Source organism: Humulus lupulus, chromosome 7 (assembly GCF_963169125.1).
Source record: "Humulus lupulus chromosome 7, drHumLupu1.1, whole genome shotgun sequence".
NCBI lineage: Eukaryota > Viridiplantae > Streptophyta > Magnoliopsida > Rosales > Cannabaceae > Humulus > Humulus lupulus.
This window is the reverse complement of record NC_084799.1, coordinates 11,630,001-11,652,305: the sequence shown is the minus strand read 5'-3', so window position 1 is coordinate 11,652,305 and position 22,305 is coordinate 11,630,001. Positions and strand designations below refer to the sequence as shown.

At 42.3% G+C, this 22,305-nt stretch overlaps 1 protein-coding gene across 1 annotated transcript; it reads left to right on the top strand.

Annotated features, from left to right (window-relative positions):
• The first annotated feature begins 85 nt into the window (after window positions 1-85).
• On the top strand, window positions 86-2,647 carry LOC133790678 (pentatricopeptide repeat-containing protein At1g08610). Its single transcript, XM_062228411.1, has 2 exons — window positions 86-201; window positions 531-2,647. The coding sequence occupies exon 2, from the start codon at window positions 691-693 to the stop codon at window positions 2,467-2,469; it is 1,779 nt and encodes a 592-aa protein (XP_062084395.1). The 5' UTR covers window positions 86-201; window positions 531-690; the 3' UTR covers window positions 2,470-2,647.
• The last annotated feature ends 19,658 nt before the right edge of the window (window positions 2,648-22,305 follow it).

Here is a 22,305-nt window from a genome sequence, read left to right as displayed (position 1 = left end):
TATTTGCTAACGTACCCCTAATATTTCTTGTAATTTTCTTTTGCCCCTCTATAAAAGTTTAGAAATTGTGATTATCTAACCTAGTTACCAACGTCCCCTGTGCCAACTCCTTCACTGGGACTTGTTCCCTCGCGGCTACGAAGTTCGGTGCGCACGCACACAACAACAGCTTATTCCTCCTTTAAATCTTCCGAATTCATGGTAAGCAGGTTTCATAAAAGGCAACTAGGATTTTCAGCTGATTTTTTGAATTGGAAATGGATGTTCTTGACTGCTTTCTTTCTCTGGTCACTTAATTTTTGTTTTTCACAAATTTCATGCTTGTAAATTGCAAGAGTATTGGAAAAATGCTTTATGTTTGAATGCTTATAACCAAGTTTTAGGAGTTCATTCTGGCATTGAACTGATCCATAAAAGGCTTTTATGTGCAAATTTTTATTTTTTGTAAGTGGGCTTTCTTCTCTTTTGTGTTATAACTCTGAAAGATTGTCACTTTCTGATAATATTATTGCTGCTTTTAATTTGTGCAGATTGTGAGCTTCCTTCTTAAGCAGGAGGTAGAGAAAACAGAAACTAATTGTTGTTGAATGGTTCAGCTTGAGGTCATGCCATATCCCTGGTATTAGCATATCTTCTAAAACTCTGTTGCAGTTACTTTTGGTGTTTATTTACTTAAAAGTGGGTGGAGAGATGGGGTATACAATGACCCAGCAGAGTTCTATGGTTTGTGGTCATAGTTTGCATAGATTTTCCAAACAAGATGCTCTCTGTTGTGCCACTGGGTGTAGCTCTAGCATTAAAGTGTCTGTTGTTCACATGAATTGCCATAGAAAGTGTAATCGTTTACAGTGGATAGTAGAATTTGGGTCCAGAAGAAAGGTTCATTCCTCACGGTTTTTAGGTTTGCAGAGAAGTATTAGCCTTAGTAGTGTAGAGGTAGTTGATCAAGATGAATTTGAGTGGACCTCTGATGCTTATGAGCTGAATGTTGAGCGAAAATCCGAACAGAAAGCGAATATAAAGAGGCCTGGTGAACCTTCAATGATGAATTTAGATGGACGCTTTGTTCAAAACAATGAGAAAACCAACAATGATATTCTTCAGTATTTCTGCAACCGTGGAAAGGTAATGGAAGCATTAGGGTTGATTGATGTTATGGCTCATCGTAACCAAATTCCAGACTTGCAGTGTTGTATAAACTTAATCCGAGGCCTTATCAAAATCGATAAAGTAGACAAGGCTGCCAAGGTCCTGAAAATCACCGTCATGTCTGGTAGGATTCTGGATATTATTACATACAACATGATGATTGGTGCTCTCTGTAAGAGAAGGATGTTCAAATCTGCCATTGATCTCTTGGAAGACATGAGCTTGAGTGGTTGCCCTCCAGATGTTATTACTTATAATACAATAATACGCTTTCTGTTTGATAATGGAAATTTTAATCAGGCTATTGGATTTTGGAAGGACCAACTGAGAAAGGGTTGTCCTCCTTATCTAGTTACCTACACAGTTCTCATGAAGCTAGTTTGCAAGTACATGGGAACTGTTAGAGCTATGGAGGTACTGGAAGAAATGGCAGTTGAGGGCTGCCACCCTGATATTGTTATCTACAACTCACTAATCAATTTTAGTTGTAAACGGGGGAAGTTTGATGAAACAACTTTAATTATGCTTAATCTTCTATCTCGCAGAATTGAGCCAACTGCCATAACTTACAATACTCTTCTCCATGCTCTTTGTGACCGTCGCTGCTGGGATGAAGTTGACGAGATCCTGAACATTATGACCGAGAGTTCGCATCCCCCTACAGTTGTTACTTACAACATCCTGATTAATGCTTTGTGTAAATTTGGGATCATGGATCGTGCCATTAACTTTTTCGCTCAAATGGTCTCCCAGAATTGTTCTCCAGACATTATAACTTATAATACACTACTAGGCCCTCTTTGTAAAGAAGGAATGATGCGCGAGGCCCTCCAACTACTTGATTTTCTAAGTGGTACCAGCTGTGCTCCTGACCTGATCACTTACAATATTGTGATTGATAAATTGGCTATGCTGGGTTATATGGAGAAAGCCATGGGATTGTATAATCAAATGATGGAAAATGGAATTGTTCCTGATGAAATCACCAACCAGTCCTTGATTTTTGGGTTCTGCAGGGCTGATCTAGTTGAGGAAGCTGCAGTGGTACTGATTGAGATGAATAAGAGAGGCCACAGGGTGAGAACTATATCTTACAGAACAGTGATCAACTGTTTATGCAAAAATAACAAGGTGGATACTTCAATACAAATTTTGGAGATGATGATATCAAGGCGATGCATGCCGGATGAGTCAATCTATTCAACTATTATTAAAGCTATAGCCGCCGCTGGTATGTCGAAAGAGGCTGATGAACTGTGTCAAAAGTTGATTGGACTGAAGGTTCTTAGAAAGGAGATTACTCATGTTGGAATGGACTGAGTTTTTGTGCAAAGCTCCTTCCTGGCTTTATTTAGTCTTCTTCTAGTCATGTAGGTCAATAGGTTCACTTTAGGTGAAGTTTTTTTGTATTATATATCAATTTTGGAACTGATACCTGTTAAATGTTTAAACATGTTTTTTTGGAGGATTTGGATGTATCTGTCCATATTACTTGTTTCATATCTTTGTAGCTTTTCTGAATAAATTCTATAGGACAGGTTTTTTTTCTTCACCATTCTCTTCCTTATTGTTGTGATTGAACAACATCCTCTCAACTTTTGATAAAACTCTACCGCACAATTAATCACAAACCAGAGAATAAAACTAAGAATATAAAAGTAAAATGACAGAAATTAAAAGAACACAAAGTTTACAAAGTTTATAGAGGTTCACTCCTTTAATGGAGCTACTCCTCTTGGGAATTATCTTTTCACTTGACAAATGGCAATATTACAGAGTTTGTGATAAAGATAGCTTGAATTTAACAATGGTGATCAATCTCCCTAGAACAATAACCAGATTGATGAAGAACACTTAGGAAATACCCTTGAAGACAACTTCTTCTTCTTCTTCCTTTCGGCTTCTCAGTTTTGCTCTCAACTCTTAATCTCAAATCTCACTTGTTACAAGTATTTCAAAACCTCACCATACAAAATAAAACTTCTCTCAGAAAACTTTCACTCGATTATCTCCCTTATATTCTGATATACAAAATGATCACATATATATATATAATGTATATACTAACCGAAATAATACAACTAACAGAATAAAAGATGTCTAACTTGATCAACCAATAAAGAAATGCCATGTCATAAAAAATAAAAGATATAAAGAACCAGGTTTTATTAAGAGCTGATAATAACACTTATGTTGCCATGTTATAGAAAATCTCTTATTTGTTGTTTTTTCTCGTTATTTATAGAATAAATTCACCATGAAATGAAAGTTTTTCTCGTTATTACTAACAAAGTAATAGTAATCCAATGAAAAGATCAACAGTGATGCAAAGATTTCGATGAAGAAAATTTGATCCATACTAGTAAAGGTAGTGTGTTCCTGTTTAAGTTTTTGCAAGCTCACCATTATAATTACAAGTTACAAATTTATTTGTATGTTTTCCACAACCTTAACTTAGGTTACATATATAGTTTTAGGTAGTTTTTAAGAGACAGAATAATGTGTTAGGTAGTATTTTAGAGACAGAATAGTCATTATAGGACTTTGAAGAAAAAAAATATCATTGTGGGTTATTTAGTGTTTAATTTTTATTGTAAATTAAATTTGTTAAATGTACATATATTCAAATAATAATTTGTATTGTTAATATAAATTTGCTATAATTGTTCATTATCTTTATATATAAAAAGGATGTATTTAAGGGTTTTGATTGATTAACTTTAACATTATATTCTAAATATTTAACATAATATACTTTTAAAACTAATTAAAAATAAATATTTATTAGTTATATTAATATAAATTTAAATATCATTATTATAATAATATTTAAGAATCTATCTGAATAATTTGTTGAAACACATATAAAAAAAGTATAAACTATATATTATCTAGTTTTTTTTGTAATAATAAATAAATAAAAACTATTATGTTAAACTAAATACCATATTTAATTTTATATTTTAACTATTTAATAATAATTCTTTATTTAACAAATATATTTTCGTCAAAGTTTTATAGATATAACTCTTCTACTCTTATGACATCTTTACTTAATGTAAATGAGAATCGTTTATGTTGTAATTATTTTTCTTTATTTGTTTATCAAAATATTTTTTTAGCATGACAGCCCCTAAATTATACATGGTTTAACAAATTAGTTTCCGAACTATAAAATGTAGCAATTAAGTCTCTAAACTTATTAAACAGTAACAATTAAGTCCATAAACTTATTAAATAGCAGCAATTAAATAATTAATATGATTTTTATTCTATATATTATTATCATTTATTTCTTCATTAGTTTATTATGATTTCGATTACAATTTAATAAACGTGACAATCATTAGTTAAATTACTTAATATGGTAAAAGAGATTATAGTAATAATATTGGCACCAACAATTTTTTTTTTTTTAGTAATTAGCTTTTTTTCCCCTCAACTATCACCACTTTCAATTTTTGCCCCTAAACTATTTTTGTTTGTAAATTTCCCCTGGAAAATTTTCAAGAACTAACTATTGCTCATTCTGATTGTTTACGTTTATTGTAGGAAAGAAATATATATTGGGCAAGTGAAAACAAGGGTAAAAGACAATTTTAACCTTATGCAATACTCTTAATATTTAAAGGCAGCATTTTTCCTTTTTTTTTTTTTTTAATTTGGATCAATTTAAACATTCTCTAATTTCTTGTTTACTTATTCCCTCGTTCTCTATGAAGTATTTATGACTTCAATATCTTCTACTAGCAAGGCAACTCCAAATATTAGAATATATCAAGAAAAACTTGATTGGAATAAGTTTTTATGTGATTGTAAATGGGAAGCTTACGCACAAAGCTAATTATGGTAGGAATTTTGGATGCCCTAAATACAAGATTATGATTTTGTTTAGAAAATATTTTATTAATTCTTGAGCCTTGTTGATAATCGCAGAAATTTTTTTTATAAAAGAACATTTTAGCAATTATAATTTTTTTTTCATAGGGAAATGTAAATGTTGGGTGCGGATTTTTGAAGTGGATTGGTCATTCTATTGGACAAAGACCTAACCATGATTTAGGTGGAGTATTACAAAGATTAGAAGAATTTGAAGAAGATGTTGTTGTATTGCAAAAAAATGGAAGAAAAAAAAGATGAAGAAATTGCAAAGGTTTTCTATGCTACGAGATATCTAAAATGTTGGATCTATATATGTATGTTGACGCGGTTCTTCGGCAACAGGTAATTAAGAGAAGAAGAGAAAGAGATTAGTACTTAAAAGTAGAACCGCCGCAGATATGAAATCTTTGTGAGAAGAACTAGGTGACCCTAAACACGTTTTTTAAGTGGTTCGAAGGTTAAAATCCTTCTACTCCACTAGTCAATATTATTGATCTTTTCTGGGTAATTGGTTTACAAAATATATAGTTCTTACAAGACTATTTTTTCCAACCCCTATCAATTCCCAGGGTCTCCATATTTATAGGAGAAGGCACCTGGAAATTGGTAGGGAGGTCATCCCGTGACCTTACCATTTGTCATATCAAGTCTGTGATATTCATGATTACTTCCTAAACCTGACACACAAGTGTGGTCTAATCAGTATGGAAGGAGATAATGGGCCGCACGGCCCAACCCATCCGTGGGTGTCTGAATACGCACGTTCCTGCGGCGTGTCCGAGAAGTCAGGGGGATATCGGACACGTGATGGCAGGATTATGCACGTTTATCTTGCGTGTTGACCTCCCATAGGGTCAGAGCTTCCTGAGAAGCTCGCTACCGGATGTTGATCCTTCAGTGGTCGTCGGATGTTGTTCCCAGCTCCTGGAACAACAAGAAGGAGCAGGAAACTCCATCCCCTCGAGCTAGAAAGGGCCCGTCCTGAAGATAAAGCCTCTGGCCTGTGGGAGCCTCGGGCTAAATCATGTTTAGTCCGAGGATCGTCCTGCTAAACAGCCCGTGGGAAATCCAGGGCGTACATCTGCCCCCCAAGCTCCTGCTCGTGGTCCATGACGTCAGACATGGGAGACCACAGTTGGAGCTTTTAGACTTCTCCCACAACCCTTCGCATTCCATGCTTTTCGCATGCGTCTGATACGTGGAACGCCGCGGGTGGCGACGGTACATTCTACGAGAACCGCATTAAATGGCCTAGCCTACTGTCCAGCCGTCGTTTCACATTTCGAGTGGAGGGTCTCCCAGGAGCCTTTTACACGTGATCCCCCCTTGTATAAAAAAGGGGGTGGTCATCCCACGCACGGACCACCTTACCATTCAGAACTTCTCAAATTTCCTTCTTTTCTCTCTGACCTTCCGAAGAGCAAAACCCTCATTTCCATTGCTCTCATCTTCTCCGTTCACGAAGCTTAAGCGTGCGAGTTCCTTCAAGGCCTTGGAGACTACTGTGCCAACGAAGCCCCTACCCGCGCAGCAACCTCGCTCACCATCCAACCCTATACTGTACGTCTTCTGTCCCCATTTATTTTTGAAAGCATGCCACTGTAGCCTAGGTAAAAAATTTTACTGTAGCCACATGCAGAGGTTTTCTGGGTCGCGCGGATATGGAGGGTGATGGCCCTTCTTTGATTAGGGCACATTTGCCATGGGACATCGCCTTAGAACATGGGTTCCATGATTCTTTCTTAGGAACAATTTCTGGTAGGATCCGTAGGAACTTTGGGTGCAAAAACCGGGTAGCTTAGGGAATACGCCTTAAAAGCGGTTTTGCCACGCCTTGCCTGTTGAAACTTTCCCCCCAAGGCAAAATTTTTTTTTTTTTTCTTACTCTGAGCCATCTGACACACGAATTTCGAGTAATCTGGGATCTGTTGAGGGCATAGGCGCGTGTTCCTTGGAACGCGTGGCACCACTCTCCACGGGCTGGGCTTACCCCAGCTCGTGTACTTAATGCTTGCCTCACTCTCCTGCTCGGGTCGCCTTTTCTAAAGTGTTTTCTTTTGCTCGATAGGCGACCAGATGGCTCCAAAGAGAAATCTGCCACAGAAGAATGTGGGAAGTTTGGCCTCCCAGAAGGATAAAGGAAAGGCGGTGGTGACCAGCTCGCCAATTCCTCACTTTGGACCGGCGGTGGAGAAGCAGGCCGAGGTGGCTCCTGACGCGTTTTTCGAGGCGGAGAGAATCGTCTCGAAGATAACCAGCCAGGCAAAGATCACCAAAATCTTCCTTAACCACAACATTCCTCTGGGGAAGACCTCCGTGATTGCCCGACCTGCTGCGGATGGGGAGAGGAGCTGCACGCCGCTCGACGAGTCGTTCGCGGCCTGGAGCGGGGAACACTTCAAGGCAGGGGCCTTCCTCCCCCTGGATCAGTATTTTGCTGATTTTCTGAACTACGTGGGGTTGGCCCCATTTCAGCTCCCCCCCAATTCCTACCGTCTGCTGGCGGGACTGAGGTATTTGTTCCAAAAGCATGAGTGGGAGGTCCCCACTCCTGCTGATATCTTGTATTTCTTCTGCCTCAAAGCCAGCCCGGACCAGCGGGGGCGAGGCGACGGGTTCTATTACTTAACCCGCTTCCCTAACACAGCAGCAGTGATCGAGCTGCCGAGCCATCCAAACGACTTCAAAGACCAGTATTTTATGTCTACTGGGTTCCGAAACTGCGATCATCATTATTTCAACCGCCCTCGTAAGTAATCCTCCATTTAGCTCGCATTTTAACGGTTATCTTATTTTAGCCCGTCCCTTATTCCAATTCTGATTTCGACCAACCTTGCAGCCATCTACTCGAGGACCGAAAAGTCCGTGACCCTCGGGGGTCAATACGACACACTGGCGAACCTGCCTCCCAGTGAGAAAGACTACCGCGTGCTCGTGACGGACGAGACGATGGTATTCTGCAAGCTGATTTTCCCAAATCAGACTTTGAATTTGAAAAGGCCCCGGGGGCCTCCCCCAGCCCGCGACAACAGGCCGATCGTCGCGGAGGAGGTCGCAGATGACGAAGGCGAGGAAGAAGGTGAGGAAGTTCCTCTGGTGAGGAACAGGAAGCGGAGCTTGGAGGTCGCCCAGGGGATGATCGAGGAGAGGGCCCAATCCGGAGCAGCCGCGGGTCCTTCCGGTCAAGGTAACTTTTACTTATTTAAGAACGTAGATAGGGCCACTGCAGACCCCCGGCTGGTTAGGTTCAACCCTAGGCAGCTCGTCCATCGTCACCCAAGGAATCCGGACCTGGACACGCTTCTGCTCCACTGCGTTGACCAGCTCGTGCTGGACAACCAAGAGAGTCGGCCCAAGGGTACCGTAGTAGTAGATAATACCCTAGCCTTTAGGTCGGCCATTTTTGAGGAGTACGGGACCAATTTACGCACGTGGCCTGCGCTCCAGAGGGGCGTCTACGCTCCGGGGATTAGGCAGTACGCAGAAGAGTCCAGCCCCGATTCAGAACCGGACCTAGAACCTTCGCCAGTTCGTGAGATAATCGTCCTAGGCTCTTCCAGCTCGGGGGGTAGGGCTCCCCTAGTATTTGCTTTCTTATTGCCTTTATTTCTGTATGATTGCTGATAACCGTGTTTTTTGCTCTTTGGCAGAAGAGATGTCTCAGCCCGGGAATAGTCTGCGGGGCGTTGTGTTTGGTGGGAATCCCCCAGCGGGGCCGAGGTTAAAGAGGCTTCGCGAGTCCAAGAGCTCGACCGGGGTCTCCACCAAATCCCCAGCTACGGAGAAGGGGAGAGACCCGTCATCCCAGGTCGCGGGGGCGAACCTCCCTTTCGCCAGGACAGGACTCATGCATCCGCCACCCCAACGATCTCCACTGGCCGCCCAGGACGGGGTAATAGAGGTCGGGAATCTGGCCGCGGTAGCCCCGGACGTGCGTATCCCGGTCGACCCCCGGGCTCTGGAGAAGATGCCCGAAGCATTCCGAGGTACGGTGTACGAGTCGGCCAGCTACGCCGTCAGCCACTATTACAATATCAGGGAGAAGGAGCTCCGGGCCATCGAAACAACGAGCCCGGTCCGAGTTATAGAGTCCGCTATGGACATGACTTTAACGGTAAAGTGCCCCCTTCTTTTAAGGCTTTGACACTCACACGCCGCCTTTCTCCTTCCAGTTTGCTAATTTATCACTCTTTTCTTGCAGGGCATGGCTGCCGCCTATAGAGGCATCGTTAGGACCAAGGCCCAGCTCGAGGGTTTGGAAGCAGATCGCCAGACTGCCCTCCAGGAGTCTCAGGAGGCGAGAGACGCCTTGGCGGCCTCAAAAGCCGAGCTAGAGAAGGTCCGCTCGGAGAACCAAGAGCTTAAACGCTCCCTGGCCGCATCCGAGATAGAGAAGCTTCGCTCCGAGAACCTAGAGCTTAAAAACTCCCTGGCCGCATCGCGGGCAGACCTTGAGGTGGCGAAGGCCGAAGTCCAGACCTCCCAGACCGCCCTGAAAGACGAGCGGGTCGTGTCGGAGCAGTCCTTACAGGACCTATTCTATCACTGCTGGTCCCACAATCCGGACGCGGACTTCTCCTTCATGCCGCCGGACCTCTGGGCATTCCTGTTGCCGCGGCTTCAAGCCCGCCTGAATAAGGAGGCTCCTCCATCGGAGACTGGAGAGGCCTCTGCCGCGGCGGAGCAGGGTGAGACCGCGACCTCCAAAGGGCCAGCTGATGGGGCTTAGGATGCTTCTTGTTTTCGTATTTTGAACTCTTTTTTTTTATTGTAATTCTCTTTTTTATGTGAGGCGTTTCCGCCTCGAGACAATTTGCTCAACCAGTTTACATATATATTTTCATGTATTTGGTCATAATTTATCTCTTTATTTTTATGAACGTAGTTCGAGCTAACTTTATCCGTATCCCGGGCTCTTTAAATAAGATCCGCGTTCAACAATTTTCTAGTTCACTCCTAAGTTTTCTGACCTGGTTAAGACCAGGAGCTTATTTTGAAAAAACTCAGATCGCGTCAACTTTTATCCGTATCCCGGGATCTTTAAAGAAGAACCTCGGTCAACAAATTTTAGCTAACTTCTAAGTTTTATGACCTGGTTAAGACCAGGAACTTATTTTGAAAAAACTTAGTTCGTGTCAAATTTTATCCGTATCCCGGGCTCTTTAAAGAAGAACCTCGGTCAACAAATTTTAGCTAACTTCTAAGTTTTATGACCTGGTTAAGACCAGGAGCTTATTTTGAAAAAAACTTAGTTCGTGTCAACTTTTATCCGTATCCCGGGCTCTTTAAAAAAGAACCTCGGTCAACAAATTTTAGCTAACTTCTAAGTTTTATGACCTGGTTAAGACCAGGAACTTATTTTGAAAAAACTTAGTTCGTGTCAACTTTTATCCGTATCCCGGGCTCTTTAAAGAAGAACCTCGGTCAACAAATTTTAGCTAACTTCTAAGTTTTATGACCTGGTTAAGACCAGGATAGGACTTAGTTTGTGATAACTCTTATCCATAGATAAAAATTAACACCTAAGTCGTTAAGGAGACCTGGATATATCCGGGTACCATATGCCCCCCAAGTAACTGGGAAAGGGTCTTTCGTTGTTACTTTAAAATTACCCTTGCAAATAACGAGAAACATTTGATTTTTATTTATACATCGGAGGTGACCTTCTAGGTCTTACACATGTTTATTGATAATATTTCTTTAGGTGGATTGCATTCCAAGTCCGCGGGACCGCCCCTCCACCAAGTCGAGCTAATTTATACGTCCCTTCTTTGATGACTTCGATGACCTGGTATGGTCCTTCCCAGCTTGGTCCCAGAACCCCATCTTTGGGATCTTTCCCGGCCAGGAAAACTCTCCTCAAGACCAAATCGCCGACGCTAAAGGCACGTCTTTTGACCTTAGCGTTAAAGTAGCGAGTGATTTTCTGTTGATAATGGGCGAGCTGGAGTTGTGAATCCTCTCGCCTCTCATCCATCAAGTCTAAGGAGTGGCATAGGAGCTCGTGGTTCTTGTTCTGTTCGTAGGACCGGACCCTGTGCGATAGGACCTTTACCTCCACGGGGAGGACCGCTTCACTTCCAAAGGTTAGGGAGAAAGGAGTGTGACCCGTGGGAGTCCGATGTGAGGTCCTATAGGCCCACAGAACTTGGGGGAGCTGTTCTGGCCAGATCCCCTTTGCCTCATCTAGCCTCTTCTTGAGGCTTGCCTTCAGAGTTTTATTGACAGCTTCGACCTGGCCGTTCGCCTGGGGATAGGCCACGGATGAGAAACTTTTCACAATTCCGTTCTTTTCGCAAAATTCGGTGAACAGGTCGCTGTCAAATTGAGTGCCATTGTCGGAAACGATCTTTTTGGGTAGGCCGAAGCGACAAACGATGCTTTTAACCACGAAGTCTAGCACCTTTTTCGATGTTATTGTCGCCAACGGCTCTGCTTCGGCCCACTTTGTGAAGTAGTCAATGGCTACCACGGCGTAACGGACCCCGCCCTTTCCGGTGGGCAGGGCGCCTATTAGATCTATGCCCCAAATGGCGAAGGGCCAGGGAGACGATATCATTTTTAGCTCGGTCGGGGGTGCTCGTGCAACCGCGGCGAACCGCTGACATTTGTCGCACTTTTTTACGTATGAGATCGAGTCTTTGGACAGAGTCGGCCAGTAAAAACCCTGCCGAAGGATCTTCAAGGCCAGGCTTTGCCCCCCAGTGTGATCTCCGCAGAATCCGTCATGAACTTCCTGCAGGATGGCCTTCGCCTCACTTGGAAGAACACACCGGAGGAGAGGTAATGAATGCCCACGTCGGTACAACACCCCCTCGACTAGCGTATATCTCGGAGCTTGATAAAGGACTCGCCGTACGTCGTTGCGCCCTTCGGGTAACTTGCCCTCGACGAGGTACTCAACAATGGGAGTCATCCAGGTCGGCCTGATGTCAATCATCTCAATATCCGCTCGATCTCCGTCTATGCTTGGTTTGTCCAAGAACTCAATTGGCACCAACCCCAGGGTTTCTGCCTCCCCCGAGGTGGCGAGCTTGGCGAGAGCATCTGCATTGGCGTTCTGCTCCCGAGGTATCTGCTCGATCGACCCTTGTCCAAACGTAGATAATTCGGATTTTACCTTAGCCAAATAAGAGGCCATCTTGGGACCCCGCGCCTGATACTCGCCTAAGACCTGATTCACCACGAGCTGGGAGTCGCTGAAGCACTGGACAGAGCTTGCCTTTAGCTCGCTAGCTATCCTAAGTCCGGCTAACAAGGCCTCGTACTCTGCCTCGTTGTTGGACGCCTTGAACCCGAATCTCAGCGCCGAATGGAATCTATGTCCTTCTGGGGATATCAGAATAATTCCGGCCCCGGAGCCGTTCTCGTTAGATGAGCCATCAACGAAGATCCTCCACGATGAGCCTGAGGATCTAAGCTGCTGTGAATCTTCTGATGGGATCTCACGGAATCCCGCGCATTCTGCCACGAAGTCGGCCAAGGCTTGACTTTTTATGGTAGTTCGGGGAGTATAGAAAATCTCGAACTGACTGAGTTCGACCGCCCACTTTAGCAAGCGTCTCGAGGCTTCAGGCTTTTGCAAAACCTGCCTTAGAGGCTGATCGGTCATGACGTGTACAGAGTGGGACTGGAAGTATGGCCTGAGTTTTCGCGAGGCCGTGATTAGGCAGAACGCCAGCTTTTCCATCAACGGGTACCTTGACTCAGCTCCGAGGAGTCTCTTGCTGATGTAATAAACCGGTTTCTGAGCCCGGTCCTCTTCTCGCACCAGAACGGCACTAGCTGCGTCCTCAGTCACGGCCATGTAGAGGAAAAGAGGTTCTCCTACCCTGGGCTTTGATAGCACAGGTGGCTCAGCCAGGTGCGTTTTTAGGTCGAGGAATGCGCCCTCGCACTCTACTGTCCATTCGAACTTCTTGTTTCCGCGGAGCAGGTTGTAGAAAGGCAGGTACTTGTCGGTCGATTTGGAAATGAACCGGTTCAGTGCCGCCACCCTTCCTGTGAGTCCTTGGACATCTTTCCGCGACCTGGGGGATGGAAGCTCGAGCAGTGACCTGATCTTGTCGGGATTTGCCTCGATTCCTCGGGTATTGACTATGAAACCCAAGAACTTCCCCGATGCGACACCGAAAGTGCATTTCTGAGGATTGAGCCTCATGCCATATTCTCGCAGTATGTTAAAACATTCTTCCAGGTCGGCAACGTGGTTGGTGGCAGTCTTTGACTTGACAAGCATATCATCGACGTACACTTCCATGTTCTTCCCGATCTGATCCGCGAACATTCTATTTACCAGCCTTTGGTAGGTAGCTCCGGCGTTCTTTAGACCGAACGGCATGACCTTATAGCAATAGACATTAGTCGGGGTCATGAAGCTGGTGTGATCCTGGTCTGCTGGATTCATCGCGATCTGATTGTAGCCCGAGTACGCGTCCATGAAGGACATGAGCTCGTGCCCCGCCGTGGCATCCACCAGTTGATCGATCCTCGGCAACGGAAAGCAATCCTTGGGGCAGGCTTTATTCAGGTCGAAAAAATCAATACAGGTCCGCCACTTGCCATTGGGCTTTGGAACTAACACGGGATTGGCAACCCAAATGGGAAATCTGGCTTCGCGGATAAAGCCACATTTCTTGAGCCGGGCCACTTCTTCTTCAAGGGCCTCGGCTCGGGTTGTCCCTAAACGCCTCTGCTTTTGAGACTTTGCAGGGACGCTTTTGTCTAGGTGGAGCGTGTGCATGATTACGCTCGGACTGATCCCTATCATGTCCTCGTGCGACCATGCGAATACGTCTAGGTTCTTTTTCAGAAACGCGGTCAGATCCGCCTTTCTTCTGTCGCAGAGGTTCTTTCCGAGCTTCACCGTCCGTGAAGGGTTTTGTTCATCGATGCCTACCTCCTCGAGATCTTCAATAGCTTGGAGCTCGGACCTGTCCTCGCCTACTCGGGGGTCAATGTCCTCGCTTAAGGCGAGCTTTTCGTCTTCGGAAACCCGAGGTTTTTCAATCTCAGGGGCCGCCTTGGGTCCCTGCGATTCCTCTTCATCCTGAATGCCCATCGCCACCTGCCCGGGTTTAGATTTTCCCTTCATGGAAATGCTGTAGCATTCCCTGGCAGCGAGCTGATCGCCCTTGATAGTGCAGACCCCTGTCGAAGTAGGGAACTTCATGGCGAGGTGCCGGACGGATGTGATGGCTTCGAAAGCAACGAGCGTTGGTCGGCCCAAAATTGCATTGTAGGCAGCGGAGCAGTCAATGACTACGAATTCGAGCAGTTTGGACACTGTTCGGGACTCGTCGCCTAGGGTGATCACCAGCTCGATCGTTCCTATCGCTGCTGACCCTTCGCCTGAAAAACCATATAGCATCATCGAGGTTGCCTTTAGCTCGGAGACGGTCAGACCCATTTTTTCTAAGGTTGAACGGAATAGGAGATTCACCGAGCTCCCCTTGTCCACTAACACCCTCCTTACTCTCCGGTTGGCGAGCTGGACTGCTACGACCAAGGGATCGTGATGAGGGAATTGGACATGGCCCGCGTCCTCCTCCGTGAAAGTGACTGGTTGTTTCTCTAACCTTTGTTGTTTTGATTGACGCTGTTCCGGGACGAACTCCCCTCCATTGTGGGCCTTCAACTCATTTATGTACCTCTTCTGGGCGCCTCTGCTCGTGCCAGCCATGTGTGGCCCTCCAGAGATGGTGGAAATCTCTCCCTCGACCACGGGGGGAGGGACGTCCTGATCTACTCGAGGTCCAGGTTGACTGGCTGGGATCTCCGGAGCGGGTCGACCTGTGGGGACCCTGTTCCGCGAGTATTGCGCCAACGGACCTGCTCGGATGAGAGTCTCGATTTCATCTTTGAGGTGCCTGCAGTCGTCGGTATTGTGCCCGACGTCGTTATGAAAACGGCAGAAAAGCGTCTCTCTTTCCCTTAGGGTGCTTTATTGGCTCCGGTCTTTTCCAGGGGACTCGCGTAGCGTTGGCCAGGAAAATATTCTCTCTGGTTTGGGTGAGCTCGGTATACGCTGTGAACACGGGCTTGAATTTATCCACGGACTTATTCTTCTTTTGACCGTGCTGGACGTTTTCACCATTTCCTTTTCTTTTGCCGCCACCGGGCTGGTTGCTCTGCGTGACGTCGGGAGTCGCTACTACGATCTCTGTTCCCGCCCCAGCGGGCTTCTCGAGGACCTGGCTGGTCCCCGCGGCTGAAGCTTCAGCTTCCTCCAAGTTTATCCATTCTTGGGCTCTGTTAAGGAATTCACTAACTGAGCTGACCCCCCTCCTTTGAATATCCTTCCACAGATCTCCGCCTACTAGGATCCCGGTCCTCATAGCCATGAGTTTGGAGCTGTCGTCGGTATCTCTGGCTCGAGCAGCGACATTTGCAAATCTGCTCAAGTAGGCTTTTAGCGTTTCTCCAGGTTGCTGTCTCACGTTAGCTAGGGAGTCGGCCTGGACCCTGGCGGCCTGAGAGGCGCGGAATGCCCTCTTGAAGTCAGCCGAAAAGGTCTTCCAGGAGCTGATTGACTGCCTTTTACTTTGTTTGAACCACTGCTTGGCAGGTCCAGTTAGGGTGGAAGGAAAGATCAAGCAACGAAGCTCTGGCCCGATGTTATGAGCCATCATTAGGGTGTTGAACATCCCTAAGTGGTCAGATGGGTCTCCATCCCCGTTGAACTTTGACAAGTGAGGCATACGAAAGTCAGAAGGGTATGCCGTTGTTGCTATGTTGGGGGCGAAGAGCTCCATCTCATCCCCTGAATCATATTCGTCTTTTTCTTTCTCTGACAGGAGCTTCTTCATCAGCTCCTCCATTTGAGTTAAGCGCTCTAAGGTTTTGTCCTGAGATCCTGGGTTATTCCGGGGCTGTTCAACAGCTCCGGACCCGTTGTACATATTAGGCGGGTTATTTCCCTTCCTATCTGGAGATAGGTCATTTGGGGCATTCCCGCCATTACGTACTTCGGATCGGACCCCAACTGAGCGGGCCTGGCTACCATCCCTAACTCGATCCTCTCTGTGAGAGTTGAGGCGATCTCGAAGGTCGCCTCCCTGGGTATTATGGTGACTTTGTGCTGAACTTAGTCGCTGTCGCAGGTCTCCTCCCGAAAGATCACTCCGTGCACTACCGGTCCTGTGACTCCTGCTGGACAGGCTCGATGTGCGTCTTTGGCGGCTCCGACCTGATCCTTCCCCCGGCACCCTGCTGCGCCGGGAAGGCCCGGCCGATGGCGGGTCTCTCCTACTATTTATGTAGGCCGGGATGTCTCGGATGGTTTGAGGAGACGGATATCTGATGGGAGAGGGAGGATGTCTGACCGGAGAGGCGATCCTAGTGCCGTCTGGACGGACTAAATTTGGTGGGGGCCTCTCGGCCCTACCAGCTTGATGGCTTCGCGCTGGGCGATCTGGACGAGGAACTGGACGCTCTTCGGGGACGGGCTGACGTCTCCGGATCTCCTCGGCCCTCCTTTGGGAATTTCTCCTATCTCTTCTGGGTGTCCTCGAGGAAGGCTGAGAGCTAGGGGTTGATGTCCTAACCGAACGGCTGTACTGCTGCGGTTCGGTCTGAGGCATTTCCCTGAAGTTCGCCTCTTGATGGCGTGATGAAGGGGTGGAGTTGGCTGCAGGGAGTCTACCCGAACGGCTATACCTGGATCGATTACTCTGGCGAGACTTAGGAGCCTCGCCTTGCCTCTCTCCAACGTTACCGTTGGTTGTGAGAGGGGGTAGTCGACTCAGAATATCCTGGATTTGCTGACCAGCTGCTGCTAGCTGGCTCCTCAGTTGAGCATTCTCCATCTCCACCGCAGTATAATAACCTGGATTCGGATTAGGCGGCCGGGGCGTCGAACTACCAGTATCGTCTTGGCCGGCCGGCTGCTTTCCTGGCCTTTGCTGGACTTCAGGAACTTGCTCCTCGGGGAGGGCAACATGGCGGGCCTCCTGCCCATCATGCTGTTCTGTCTCGTTGCCATGTTTGGATCGAGTGGTCACCATAGTTGTATGTTTGTGGTAGTACTAATTAGATTCGCTCTCAATGAAAGCACCAAACTGTTGACGCGGTTCTTCGGCAATAGGTAATTAAGAGAAGAAGAGAAAGAGATTAGTACTTAAAAGTAGAACCGCCGCAGATATGAAATCTTTGTGAGAAGAACTAGGTGACCCTAACCACGTTTTTTAAGTGGTTCGAAGGTTAAAATCCTTCTACTCCACTAGTCAATATTATTGATCTTTTCTGGGTAATTGGTTTACAAAATATATAGTTCTTACAAGACTATTTTTTCCAACCCCTATCAATTCCCAGGGTCTCCATATTTATAGGAGAAGGCACCTGGAAATTGGTAGGGAGGTCATCCCGTGACCTTACCATTTGTCATATCAAGTCTGTGATATTCATGATTACTTCCTAAACCTGACACACAAGTGTGGTCTAATCAGTATGGAAGGAGATAATGGGCCGCACGGCCCAACCCATCCGTGGGTGTCTGAATACGCACGTTCCTGCGGCGTGTCCGAGAAGTCAGGGGGATATCGGACACGTGATGGCAGGATTATGCACGTTTATCTTGCGTGTTGACCTCCCATAGGGTCAGAGCTTCCTGAGAAGCTCGCTACCGGATGTTGATCCTTCAGTGGTCGTCGGATGTTGTTCCCAGCTCCTGGAACAACAAGAAGGAGCAGGAAACTCCATCCCCTCGAGCTAGAAAGGGCCCGTCCTGAAGATAAAGCCTCTGGCCTGTGGGAGCCTCGGGCTAAATCATGTTTAGTCCGAGGATCGTCCTGCTAAACAGCCCGTGGGAAATCCAGGGCGTACAATGTATTATAAAAGGTTTGTATTTGAAGCAGGTGGAATGAGCCTTGTTTCTTTCTCTCGGGACCACGCTATAAAAGTAAGGCAGGGCTCGCGGAACTCAGTGACATTGTGAGCGCCAACCCTGCCGAGAATTTCTTTCTGACAAGAGCTCGGCTTATATCCTCGTATAGTTGATTGACCAGAATTATTCAAGAGGACCCTTAGGGCTGGGGAATGTTGAAAGAACTTCCCGTTTAACTTCAACGTTGATACTATAGTGCAAACTTTTTCTAATTTTGCACAAGTGATAATGAGATCATGGTGATATATATTGTTTTTTTTTTTTTTTTTGCAACGTATTGGATAATTCATTTGATGTTTAATAGAGTTTTGAATATGTAACAGATTAATGATATAATACTACAGAATATCAAGTCATATTGCAATAAATTTGGAAAAGTAGATCACCAACATCTTTCCAAATTCTTACTTTATATGCTAATTTCACACCATTCATAAATAGAGTATTGCCATTTTGATTTTCTTGATAGCTACTGCATGTATTTTAATTATGGGTGCACAAAAATTCCATTAATCTGCCTCATCCTACCCAACTCATTAAAATCCGCCCGCTTTGAATTTGTCCATTAAAAAATCCTCTGAAATTGGATTGGGTTGAACCCAACCCGCCACAAGATGAGTTTGGTACGAGTTGAAATAATATAAGGAGGGTCCAACTCGCACCCACTACTTTATTCTTTTTTGTAAATTCATTTATAGTAATAATTTAAATCTAAAAATACAACTCATAAATGGTTCATTAAAAAATAATAAAGTTTGTGACCATTTTAATATGTTTGATGTAGATATTGGATTTTGGGAAGTGAATCGTTGTATTCTTTATATTTATTCATATATATATTTATTGTAGTCTAAAAATTTAACATTTTTTAATAAAAGCTTTCGTTGCTATGAGATTAATGGTGGTAACTTATGAATTCTATATAAAAACTTATTTAGGAAAAATAGATGAAAAAATAAATAGTGTTACTTGTATTTATGGTTTAATATTAGAGAAATTTTTCATAATAAAACTTAAATTGTTGAAATTTTTGAAATTATTAATGTGTAGATTAATGAGTTTAATATTATTTATAATTTAGATAATTATGAGAATTTTATTTTATAAACTTTAAGATTTAAGTTTGAGATATGATAATATTTTATCAAGTTATTATTCATGATGACATTGATGAATAAATATTGTATAAATTTGAACTTTATGGTCTACAATTTTTTTTTAAATATCATTAGTAAATAATTTTGAACTTTAAATTAACCCAATCCGCCTATAAAATCACATAAAAAACAGCTCAAACCACACATTTATTGAGCAGTTATGGGTTACATTTTTCTAAAACAGCACGAACCGTCTAAAATAGGCCTATTTCGGCCACCGTTCACCCCTAATTTTAATATTCCATACATCCAACCTTATATACATATTTGAATGGTCCAAAAGTAAACATCTATCTAAAATTCAGTAAAGACACTACATAAATGATATTCACATTAATTGAGTAAAAAGAGACTGCAAAACAAAACATACTGCAAACTATATAAAAAAAACAAGTCTCACAGACCAAAGTTACAAATAAAAGTGATAGATATCAATGTTCTACTTCAACTTCAGGCTTCAAAATTAGATTGTATAAAAGAGTCCATTTAAGGTTACAAAGTGAGAAGAACATGTTAAATTGAAATTTCAAAGCATATCATGTGTCTTTTTGCATGGGTTTTTTTTTTTGGAGTTTGCTCATTCATTTATTGATCTAGCCTCTTTTTTTTTTAAATTAAAAGCAATATATATAAAGACAATATTTCATCTACTTTGACTAAAGTTGTTGTATAATAGATAAAAATAATAAATATGATTTCATGAACAGAGATAGTAGAAGATTATATCAATTGCCCATTAAGAAATACATGGTTCTAATATAAAACAAGCATAATCCTCTTGAAAAAAATATTCTTAAAGCAAAAAAAAACCCTAAAAGGTTAATATACAAACTTAAGAAAAGGAAAAAAAAAACAGAGAAGAAAACGTGTTAGTGTGATTCAAATAGGGATCATTCATTGTTTTAATCTTCTTTACGTCAATTTTTTTTTCACAATAATTCTTCATATAATCAGTTTTTTTGAAATAGCTTAAGTTAACTTGTTTTTCTTTCTCTTTTGAGATTAAAATATCATAAATGTAATATAAAATGCTTAGTTAGCAAGTAAAAGTGTCTCCCACCAAGATATAATACATTTACTAGTGATGCACACGGGGCGGAGAATTAGCAGGGAGTGCTGCTCCCATCCGTTCCTATTTATATTTGTAATTCTCATCCCCGCTTATTCCCCGTCGGGGGCAGGGTGGGGAATCCCTTATTAGGGCGAGGAATCCCCACGAGTAACTCATTTACTTAAAAAAATAAATTTTAAATTAAAATTTTAAAATAAAAATCGTAAATTATATGTAAATTAAAATATTGCACAATATTTAATATTTAAAATATCAAATATTATCCTAAATAAAATTTAAAATATTAAAAAAATTACTATTATATTATAATAATACATGAAGAAAGATATAAAATACATATAAAATATATAAAAATTTAAATGGAGTCCCGTCGAGACGGGGAGTGCTATTCTCGCCCCCACCCCATTTAACATTCGGGGATTGAAAATTATCCTCGTCCCCGCCATCCCCATTTACCCTTTTACCATTGTTTTCAATTCCCCGAGATACATTCTGTTCCTAAAATAAACGGAAACAATGAGGAAATTTTTCAAGGGGTATATTTATAAAGAAAAATAGTTTGGGACAAAAAGTTGAAAGTAGTGATAGTTAAGGGAAAAAAAAAAAGCTAATTACTTTTCTTTTTTTTTTTTACCATGATGAGATTATAATTTAATATTTTTTTTATAAAATATTAAAAATATACACTTTTTTTTTTTTTTTTGCAAGTGGTATAGTATTGAGCACCAACATTCATGTTTTAAAATGTGGTATGTTTCTCTTCCACAAAACCTCTACATTTCGTTATATAAGGGCAGTGGATTTGGGGATCTGTTTATATGATTTATTGTGTGTTTTTTTCTTATTCTATTAACATATATGATATTTGTTTTGTGATTCTTTTTACGTTTTAGTTTGGGGTATAATACTGTTAAGATGACATTTGTTCTGTCTTTCTTTCTATTTTGTGGGTGAAAAACATCATTCATTTTCAAACTATTTATTTTTTCTTTCTCTATAATTTCTCACCGATCAAAATCATTATAAATATCGAACCTCGTCCTCATTTCTTCATTTCGTTTATTATTTTAGTCCAACATTTTTTTGTTGCACAATAAAACTTATAATTTTCATCAAATATTTGAGTTCATCAATAAACTTTTATATTTTCATATTCCACCACGAAATAAATGGCTACAAAACTTTCAACAGCGAAAAAAATCTACAAAACTTTTATAGTTTATATTGTTCTTACCCTCTTATCTTATGTGCCAAACAAAATTAAAAAAATTTAAAAACCAATTTATCATTCATCCTTATCTTTTTTTCTTTTTTTTTTTTGACAAAATTCAATCTTATCTTTTTTCATTAAATGGAAATAAATTTTACAGCTAGTGGACTGCTTTTTATATTCTTTCTTCTCAATTTGGTACCTTAGAGCATCTCCAATGTAAACTACCCCAACCATTGCCTAAAATGTCTAAATCAACTAAAAAATATAATTTTTTATTTTCTCTCTCATCCACATCACTTTTAGCAACATATTTCTTAAAAATACTCCAATGCAAGCTACCTTAAAAATTGCCAACCATGGTCCCCGCATATTATTATTTAATATATCATTTTATAATTATAAATATTATCATACTAAATTTTTTAAATTCATATATTAATATAAATAAATAGTACATGATATTTAAATTAGACTAAATTTAAAAAAAACTTATGAAATGACATAATCGTAATTAATCAATCTAACATAATTAAAAAAAACTAATTAAAATGATTTCCAAATTTTGACCATATGTGTTCCACCAAGTCTGCTTGAAGATTGCGATGAATATTTCTATCACGAATTTCAGCATTTCTTTACAGCATTGTCGAGAAGTCGGAAATAGGTCCATGCAATACTTCAACTGTTAGGGTGTCTTTAGGGCCGTCATCATAATTAAAATTAACCAAACTCTCATATGCATCTCTTTCATCCTCGACAATAATATTGTGCAATATGATGCATGCATACATAATATCTTTGAGAACATCTCTTTGCCAAAAACGTGCTGGTCCTCGTACAATAGCAAAACGAGATTGAAATACTCCAAATGCTCGCTCAACATCTTTACGTACCGCTTCTTGGCATTGAGCAAATAATTTTATTTTCTCTCCTTGAGGTAGTGGGATAG

Bases quoted from the DNA above. Each gene is read 5' to 3' on its own strand.
- LOC133790678 (XM_062228411.1), top strand. From the start codon at position 691: ATGGGGTATACAATGACCCAGCAGAGTTCTATGGTTTGTGGTCATAGT.